Consider the following 9,562-nt stretch of genomic DNA (forward strand, 5'->3'; position numbering starts at 1 on the left):
TTAAATATCTGATGGATAAATTGGTATTAATTAATCAATATTTTCATTTTTATATACGGTACGTTTTGGTGCTGTTTTAGATGATTTTGTATGTGATGCTGTTTTAGTGCTATTGTAATATATTTTTTGATGAGGCGCTGTTTGAGGGCTCTTTTGGATGTTTTTTAATGTGGTGCTAGCTTGGAACTGTTTTAGAGTTTCAAAGGGTAATTTTTTTGGCTGTAATTTTAGAATTTAAATTTTCGTCTAATTTGTAAGAACTATTTCGGTGGTAATTTAGGTCATTTCAGATATTTGGAGGCGATTCGGTGGTGCTATAATTATTTTTACTTTTACTCGGGGTGTTCTCTGTTATCAATTAATAGATCAGTTTCAACAATTAATAAGTTTCATTTCTAAAAGTTACGTTTAATTGGTTAAAGTGAAATATTTTTTTTTGAACGAACAAAGGTCTGATTAACCAATTACCCAATTTTCTTATAGAAGTTGGTAAAAAATTCTAGGATATGTTCTAGTGAATTATTTATTTATGGGATGTTGTTACGATTTTTCAAAATGCTTTAATTCAGAATAATTGACTTTCAGCTCTTCTATACGCAACAATTTTCGGACACGTCACTACCATTATTCAACAAATGACGAGCGCGACAGCGAAGTACCACGACATGTTAAACAACGTCCGAGAATTTATGAAATTGCATGAAGTTCCAAAGGCTTTGTCGGAACGAGTTATGGATTATGTAGTTTCAACGTGGGCGATGACCAAAGGGTTAGATCAGGACAAGGTACGCTTACTTCAAATCATAATTAATTACTACAAAGTTTCAGTGTTGAAGCTTTAACCTTTATTATACGTAACCTGAAATGTATACAAAGGTCAGATAGAAGGAAGTTATTTCAAAATATAACAACTATCAAACAAACAAGATTTAGATTGAATTATAGTATGTACCAGTTATGAGAATTGATGTTGCTATTTGCTAAGAATAATAATATCCACTGTTTTGTTATAGTTTATGAAAATTTTTCTTTCAATAGCCTTTTACTAACGTTATCTTCAGTGTTCACTTGGTTGGTAATAATTGTTGATTGTGAGTTGCTAACAATTTCATACTGAAGGTGTCGTCAACAAAGAACAGGGCAATGTTTAAAAAATTACCACAAAGCAGTCTGACAAAAAATACCACAAACCACGCCGACCGTGGAAGTTTATGATAGAAATACAGTGGATTTCGGTTATAACGACGACGAAGGAACCACCGTAATTTCGTTGTTATATCCGAAAGTCGTTACAGGCATAGGTATAGAGATACATTGGGATCCGTCAAATGGGAGGAGCCTACAAACATGGCACCGATTAGGGAAAATTTATCATAGTTCCTATAGTGTACCGTGCAATTTCCAAGTTTTTAAATTACGATAAAATGATAAGTATTCACACAATATGTGATTGGGCTGACACAAAACCTCTGAAAGGAAATTTCGTTGAAGGTGAGCGTGTTTTTAATGCCAATCACATTATAAAATTCGGAAATAACAAATCCGGAAGCTAGCCTTCAAATTCCGTCAAGTTTACTGCCTACTTTTTACAAACTTCGGATTTAAAAAGTGATTCACGTTATATAATTGGTGAGGTGATTCTGGGTGATTTAAGCAATATCATATCAATGACTTGCACGTGCAAAGCCGATTTAAGAGAACGTTGCAAACACATTATTGCAACTTTGTTGTATTGCAGCAGGTAGGTTCTTAACCTCAAAATACTTATATCGTATCATTAGAATTGTGTTAAATCAATTACACAGGAATAAATAATTTCTCACTTTATAATTTTAGTATGATTCTAGTTTTAAATATTAAGGTTATGGCTGATGGTAAATACTTGCTGAAATATAATCATGTGCATTAAAATGACGTGAACAAATTTTTATTCCGGAATTCACTTCTTTGATACCTACTGCTTTCATCCAAGCTTCTATTAGTTTACTTTTTTCTCTAATTTTCCGAATATATTTTTTACATATATAAAACGGTTAGTTTTTATTGGAAAGTAGTTAATGTAGGTGAAGAGTGAAGATCTATGTCTGAAGTGCTATTGCAGCTTTTCACTGAACATATTAACTTTTTATTTGATTTAACTTTAGAAGAAAACTTCGTCGACTCCATCATCAAAAAAATTTTTACTTTTTTAACGTGTTTTATTATTTTAATAAACAATTCTATAATTTGCGTACACAGTTCCTATGTAAATTTTTCCCTCATTCGAGTTATAAATTTTGCCACCAGATGGTGTATGCCCATTTGACTGATCCCAATAGTTTTCACCATTTTTCAATTTTCAAACGATTTCTGCCTTTTTTAACAGTAAATGTGCATCTAGGAGTCATACTCAAAAGATTATTAAACAGTTGCGACTCAGAATATGACTTTGTAACTTAACTATCATCTGTGTGGATGTAAACAAAAGATAAGAAAGCTCTTTGCGTTTTTTGTGGCCGACTCCCGTCGCTATATCTGCATGGGATTACTAGGGATTTATTACAAACGATTCAGTTGCTACACCCGAACACGGCGTTACATCCGAAGTCGCTATACCCACAAGAATTTTGTATCGTTTAAATTCAAGGGACTTAGATTTAACGTCGCTGTAGCAAAATGGTCGCTACAACCAAGGTCTTAATAAATGAAATCTACTGTACTCTCTTTAAAAGAAAATTATGCAGCTACCTATATAGATGGTAGAAGAAACTCGCCTAATTTTGGATAATGTGTTATCTCAAAGCCGTTTTTTGTAAATGAACCCACAAAACTAAAGGTTTTTAACATGTGTGAAGCAAATAGTTCGATTATAAAAGTATCCAAAATTAAGAGACTTTCCTCTATATATTTTTCATCCAATTTCTATCTCCACTTGTAAAAGTTGATTGCACCAATTTAAATTTCAGGTGCTAAACTTCTGCCCGAAGGATATGAAAGCTGATATATGTGTTCATTTAAATAGAAAAGTTTTTAATGAACATCCAGCCTTTCGCTTGGCCTCCGATGGTTGTTTAAGAGCTTTAGCCATGCATTTCACCATGTCTCATTCAGCTCCTGGTGACTTGCTATATCACACAGGAGAATCCATCGATTCTCTGTGTTTCATTGTAACAGGATCGCTAGAAGTTATACAGGACGACGAAGTAGTAGCAATTTTAGGTAAATTACACGAATTCTGATCACTTACAGGAATAAGCATGGCTTATTTTTACAGGAAAAGGTGACGTTTTTGGAGATTCCTTTTGGAAGGATAACGCGGTGGGACAATCGGCAGCAAATGTTCGCGCTCTAACTTATTGTGATCTACATATGATTAAAAGAGACAAATTGTTAGAAGTGTTAGATTTTTATCAGGCTTTCGCAAACAGTTTTGCTAGGAATTTAGTTTTAACATACAACCTTAGACATCGCCTTATATTCAGAAAAGTAGCAGATGTGAAACGAGAGAAAGAGTTGGCCGAAAGGCGCAAAAATGAACCGCAACTGGATCAAAACCAAGATCATCTCGTTAGAAAAATATTTTCGAAATTTAGGAGGGATCGCTCTCAGCACACCTCACCAGCTACACAGCCTTCACCGGATGTCGAAAAGGGAGAAGATTCTAGTGATAAACCGATAGTTCGAGTAACGTCGGCAACGAAACTTTCCTCGGTTGCTGAAAAAGACGATTCAAGTAACAACGGTGTTACAACAAAGGTGACAAGAGTAGGACCAAATAGGACCAGCAAATGGGGGAGGCTTCTGGGTTCCTCCAGTCTAGACTCGGCATCAGAATTGTCCGCTCAGCAGCAAACCTTTACACGCAGCCTAAGTGCAAGAGACACGTCTAAAGACCGACCTAGTTCTTCATCTTCGGGTAACTCAGGAGGATCAGGGAATAAGGTATTTCCTAAGTTACAAAAGGTTTCCACAACTGCTACTCCCAGCATGATGAGACAGGATACCATTGACGAAATTGTCGAATTAGGTACCCCAAGGATCCGAAATCTTAGCCTACGAAAGATGGATAGCTACGACGGTGGCCTAAGGGAACCACTACCCGCTCAGTCTTACCAACACCCCGTCCAAGACTTTATCGCTACGCAAGAGTACAGAGAATTGATGACGAACCTTATGGATTTCAAGGTGGATGTCAAATTAGAGATTCAAAGGCTAAACCAAAGGATGGGAAAGATGGAGGAGACTCTTCAGGAAATCTTGAAGAGGTTATCGTCGGATAGCGGTTCAAGTTCACAATCGCCTCAGGGTGACGGAGAACCAACTGTTCGAAAGTCTTCCAACAGCAGTAACTTTGAAAGGCCAACCGAACTAATACCGAAACCTGCAAGTAACATGGAAAGCACCGGTCTGGGACCGCTCATTCTGAAGAAACGAAGATCGAAAACCAGAAGCAAAGGTGCAGCACCGCAAGTTCCGACGCCCACTAGCAAATTAACTTCGCCCGAAAGTTCGGCCACCAGTCCCACAGAAAACACTAAAATGTTGGAAGAAGTTGCACAAACGCCGTCCTATAAAAAAACGAAAGATTTTGTTTAACGTCTAAACAGAAAGACGATTATCAATAAGAAATCAATTGTAAATTTTAAGTAGCTCAAAACTCGATACAAAATCTATGTCATAGTGACAAAGCTGGCAGTCTATTCATTTTCCTATAGGTACTTTTGCACATCACTATTGATGCCCACCCTCCTCATGTGACATGTTCATAAGAGCGATATCAAAAGAGTGATAACAAAAACGACATGTAAATGCCAAGTACATTCAAATTTTAAAGATGATCAAAAGAGTAGTTATTACAAAAACAATTAGCAAAAAGCAGATTTGCACTATTGATAAGTATCCATCCATTCGTTGTTGCAAATGACAATAGCTGACTTCTAAGTTTCGCCTTTTTCTACTTCTAACAATAAATAATTATCTTACCCCTGTTGGTTTCCTGACTTAGGATTCTATAGATGTTATCTATTGTCGACGTTTCGTCTTTGATCATATAGGATATTTACAAGATTCTCTGATGTTAATATATAATCTGAAAGAGTTCTTCATAATTAGATCATCCTTAAGATCAAGGATGAAGGATCGGAATCATCATCACCATCGTAGGATTGTCAGACCTAAGATTAGTTAAGCATGCATCTCCACTTTTTCTAATCCTAATCTTCTCATTTCCCTAAAACTAGAACATCCGACATCCTTAACTATTTATGAACAGCAATCTAATCTAAGTCCACCTCCACTCCTTTTAACTCTTGTTTCTGCTTCCAATATGTCTCTAACTATCCCGTCATGCCTGAGAAGGTGTCCTATTTCGTAGAAATTTCCATAGCGCCCTCTACTACTACTCCTTCTAATACCTCCTCATTTCTCACAGTTTCTATCCACGACATCCTCATTATCCACCTGTAGTACCACCCTTTGAACGCTTTTAACCTTTTTTTCCTGTCGTCCATGTTGCGCACTTGTACTGATCTGTCATTCAGACATACACGTTTAAAAATTCTTCTCGAAATTTTAAATTAACCGTTCGAGAGGATAAAAGTGACTTCTTTTTGATAAAGGCAGCTGAACCCTGAGCTATTCTTTGTTTTATATCTCTACTGCTAGTTATCTGACTTTCTAAATACCGAAAATCAACGACTTTATTAACTAATTTTTCGTCTGCTATCTTTATATTCAGTCTAGTCTTTCCCTACTTTTTCTCTTCCCTAAAGACTAAAACAACTGAAATCAATAAGAATTCGGCAAGATAAACAGGTTTTGATAATATAACAATTATTTTGGCATTTACGTTTCGTTTTCTTATCATTGAGTTTAGCTATCTAACTCGCTATCAAAAACTTCATCACATTGATTTGCGATATAATCTAACAATGTAACGAAGAGTTAAAATCCACTTACACGTATACCACCATAATCCGTCATCAGATGCCACTGCTTTGTTGCAAAGACATCGTTATGTAAATCTAAACAAAACTTTTTTAATTATGTAAAAATGTATGTATGCTCTTTCTTGCAACTGTGTGCCATTATATTAATGGTGTCTGGAACATAAAATGCCTTTACTTGCTCTAGAAGAGAGAAATTCTTTAATACACACGCGCTTTCTTGCTCTAATAAAAAACACCACCAATTGTTAATTCGCGACATGCAAATTTTGAATCATCGAACTTCATAAACTTCGTGGCGTTTTTCGACAAGTAATCATCCAACGCCATGAACAAGTAAATAATGTACTGATAGGCATACACAAAATGTTATTACCTTATGCATTATTCACATACAAATGTCGTTTTAATTTTATTGAACGCGTATTGAAATGCTCTGTGATAGAAGTACAAAAACAAAGAGATTGATATTGAAGAGGACGTTAAAATGTAGAGTATCTAATATACACAAATATATAATACGAATAAATGCAATATATTATACATATATAAATTGTTTTAAACTTGTCTAAAAATGCCATAAAATACATAGCGAGCAATACTGTTGTCTGACTACAATAAAGACTTGAACTCTAACAACTTCGACCTTTATTTCACCGGTATTATTTAAACGAAAATAAAATTACCTGCCCCAGTCAACTTTCTCACAAAATTAGAATTATTATTTTAACAGAAAAAGAACAAAGAATTCACAGGAAAAGTTCAATAATTACAATAAAATTTCTTAAAAAACAGCACCTAAAACTACTACAGTAACATCTATATGTACGGTAATTTTAAGTTGGGTAAATGGGTAAATGTCTAGATGATGCCCCCCTCCTTCGGGGGTGGGGGTGTGTGGGATCGAAAGAGGAGGTCTCCCCCACCACTGTACCATAAAAATTTCGTGATGGTCTCACCCCAATAAAAAGTTATAGGGGTTCAAAGTTAATAAATCTGCCAATTTTTATGCATTTCTTGGCATGTAAATATTTATATAGTCATTATTAAACAATATTCAAAGGTAAAACTAATGGAAAAATACATAAAAATATTGAGAAAGTTACATAAAACATTATTTAAATATCTTTATCAATAGGGTAGGTTAGGTTAGGTTATCGGGTTTTGTTCAAGTGACCACCCTCTTTCGATTCTCCACCTCCACCCGCTTGAAAATATTTTTTATATTGAATTTTATTTGAATTATAGTGTATGAAAATTGTCAAAAAAATCAACTTTCAACTTCCATAACTTTTTATGGGGGTGAGACCGCCGCAAATTTTTTATGGGGTTTTACTCATGTGACCACCCTCCTTCGATCCCCCTACCCTCTTTCGATCCCCCCTACCTCCATCCCCATCTAACCCCCATAACTTTTTATGGTACAGTGGTGGGGGAGACCTCCTCATTCGATCCCAGCTAGCCATCATCTAGACATTTACCTCACATTGAATTAATAGTATATCACTCCCTATTACTTTGTATATACAGTATTTACGTCACTATCCACTAATTACGTACCCTGTTAACTGATTGAAATGCTTTAGAGTTTTTTTGTAAGAGATGTTCTCTATTATTTACGGTAATTTCCTGATGTGGAAAGCTCTTGGCAGACGCAAAGAATAAATTGCGAAATCATGATTTAATTCCTTTGACTTTGATATACAAGGCGCTATGATTCATTCTTTATTCAGTCGTTACAAGCGAATGTATTTTAAAAGTAATAATAGCAACCATCTACTTAGAAAGCTTTATAAATACATAAGTAAGGGTGCGGATTCGTCAGGACGCGAGTTCCACTCGCATTTGTCATTATTATTATTGTAATTTTATTTTAATATTTTACCGTGTGGATCATTTTAGATGTCCCAATGAAAGATTGATTAATATAACTTGAGTCATCAGTTGAGCATTTTACAAATCGTACATTAAAGGTTTCCTACTTTGAAAGTACAGATTTCGCGGGTTGGAAAGCTTTTGTAATCGAAGTCTGCATTTCACCAGGAACTTCCTGCTAACGTTAACTAAAAGCAGATGGCGCATCCGGGTCCTTGATGAGGGGTGCTACCGAATATCCAGAATGACATCACAATACACGACCTTGATCCCTGATATAAAAAATCCGGTTCTTGACCTCTACGCGAAAGAAAGAGACTAGCCTATTAGCAAAAAATACTACAAATCACATTGAATTATTTCAATCGTGTTTGCTTTTTGTACTTCCCGTTTATTTAATCTTAACGGATGTTTTGCTTTATACGTAATAAGTAATCACTAATTATATATTTTCTATTAAAACAGTTAATTGAAAACCCTTTAAAGAATCATAAATATTTATCTTGCCATATTATTAATTATTTTATCAATCAGTTGTGGAATTTACTGATTATCAATAAAATATTAGATTAATTAACTTGGTATGTTTAAATTTAATAGCAGTGCTGCTTCTTCAAGTCCAATCCCTGGGAATANTTGTGGAATTTACTCATTATCAATTAAATATTAGATTCATTAACTTGGTACGTTTAAATTTAATAGCAGTGCTGCTTATTCAAGTCCAATCCCTGGGAATAATGTTTGCAATATTGTATTGAAAACTATAGTCTACAATCTTATTGGGTTATTCTTATCCTGATCAATCGTGGAAATCGGTGGTGATAGTGAAAATGAAACGAACGAAATGAAGATAGAAGAGAGTGAAAGATTATCTGTGGAATTTCCAGCATTTGTCTACGTGATTCATGGAAACCAGAAAAAAACAGAAGACCAGGGCAGACGGACTAGTAATCTGACCGGTGTCCTCCCGAATACTAAGCAATGGTCTTGACCTCTAGGTCATGTAGCTCGATCAAGAACCGAATAAAAAATAAACAGTATTTATTGATATGGGACCTTCTGTCAAATGGATTGGGCTAGAAGGAAGACTCCATCAACATTCATTTTGACTTTTTCTACCGTAACTAACATAAAAGCAATCTTCAGTCAAAGACCAACATAACATGACGTAACCCAACCGAACTTTAACGAAAAGTGCTTTTATAAGATTGCTTCGGATAATAAGCTTGCGGTAGGAAAAACAGATACAAAGTGAATGCTGTTGTGGTCATGTATCTAAACACCTTTTTGGTGTTCTAGGTTATACAAAACCACCCCTATCCCATCCACCTCATCAACCAACGGTCAACTTAAATGCGCAATTTTTTTTACTCCAATTGACCCTCTCCCTACTAAAAGCAATTGTATAATTTAGGACGATCTGTGGTATTTCCTTTAAAAATGATCGCTGTAATTATGTCTTTCAAATCCAATAAATAATAAGTTCTATTAATTTCGAGCAATTGGTTGATTTGTTGAAAACAGATAATACTAATGATTAATCACAGTCAAATCTAAACCAGAAAACATATGTTATTTAGATGAATGTCGATCAAATTTATAAATGATAGAATAAATTAATATTTTTAAAGAAAAATTTGCTGAAAAGTTAGTGAAATGTAACTAATAACTAACAACAATAACCAAAAGATATGTCCAATGTTGGCAATTAGTGTCCGACCGAAAGTTCGGTTTCGGCTTCAGTCGAGTTTCGGCAAAAAAAA

At 34.9% G+C, this 9,562-nt stretch overlaps 1 protein-coding gene and 1 long non-coding RNA gene across 6 annotated transcripts in view; one reads left to right on the forward strand and one right to left on the reverse strand.

The window, feature by feature from the left end:
* The window catches only part of LOC108739154 (potassium voltage-gated channel protein eag), a 105,962-nt gene extending 100,739 nt beyond the window's left edge, over positions 1 to 5,223 (forward strand). For all 5 annotated transcript variants that reach the window (XM_025975431.1, XM_025975432.1, XM_025975433.1 and 2 more), the window contains 3 exons: positions 586 to 785; positions 2,946 to 3,198; positions 3,254 to 5,223. In XM_025975431.1, coding sequence (XP_025831216.1) covers positions 586 to 785; positions 2,946 to 3,198; positions 3,254 to 4,575 — 1,775 coding nt within the window. In that variant the 3' untranslated portion in view covers positions 4,576 to 5,223. The remainder of the gene's footprint in view (positions 1 to 585; positions 786 to 2,945; positions 3,199 to 3,253) is intronic.
* Positions 1 to 9,562, reverse strand: part of LOC112904700 — a 164,232-nt gene that overhangs the window by 99,766 nt on the left and 54,904 nt on the right. The gene's annotated exons all lie outside the window — the stretch shown is intronic.

The sequence above is a fragment of the Agrilus planipennis genome, unplaced genomic scaffold (assembly GCF_000699045.2).
Source record: "Agrilus planipennis isolate EAB-ADULT unplaced genomic scaffold, Apla_2.0 scaffold214, whole genome shotgun sequence".
Taxonomy (NCBI): Eukaryota; Metazoa; Arthropoda; class Insecta; order Coleoptera; family Buprestidae; genus Agrilus; species Agrilus planipennis.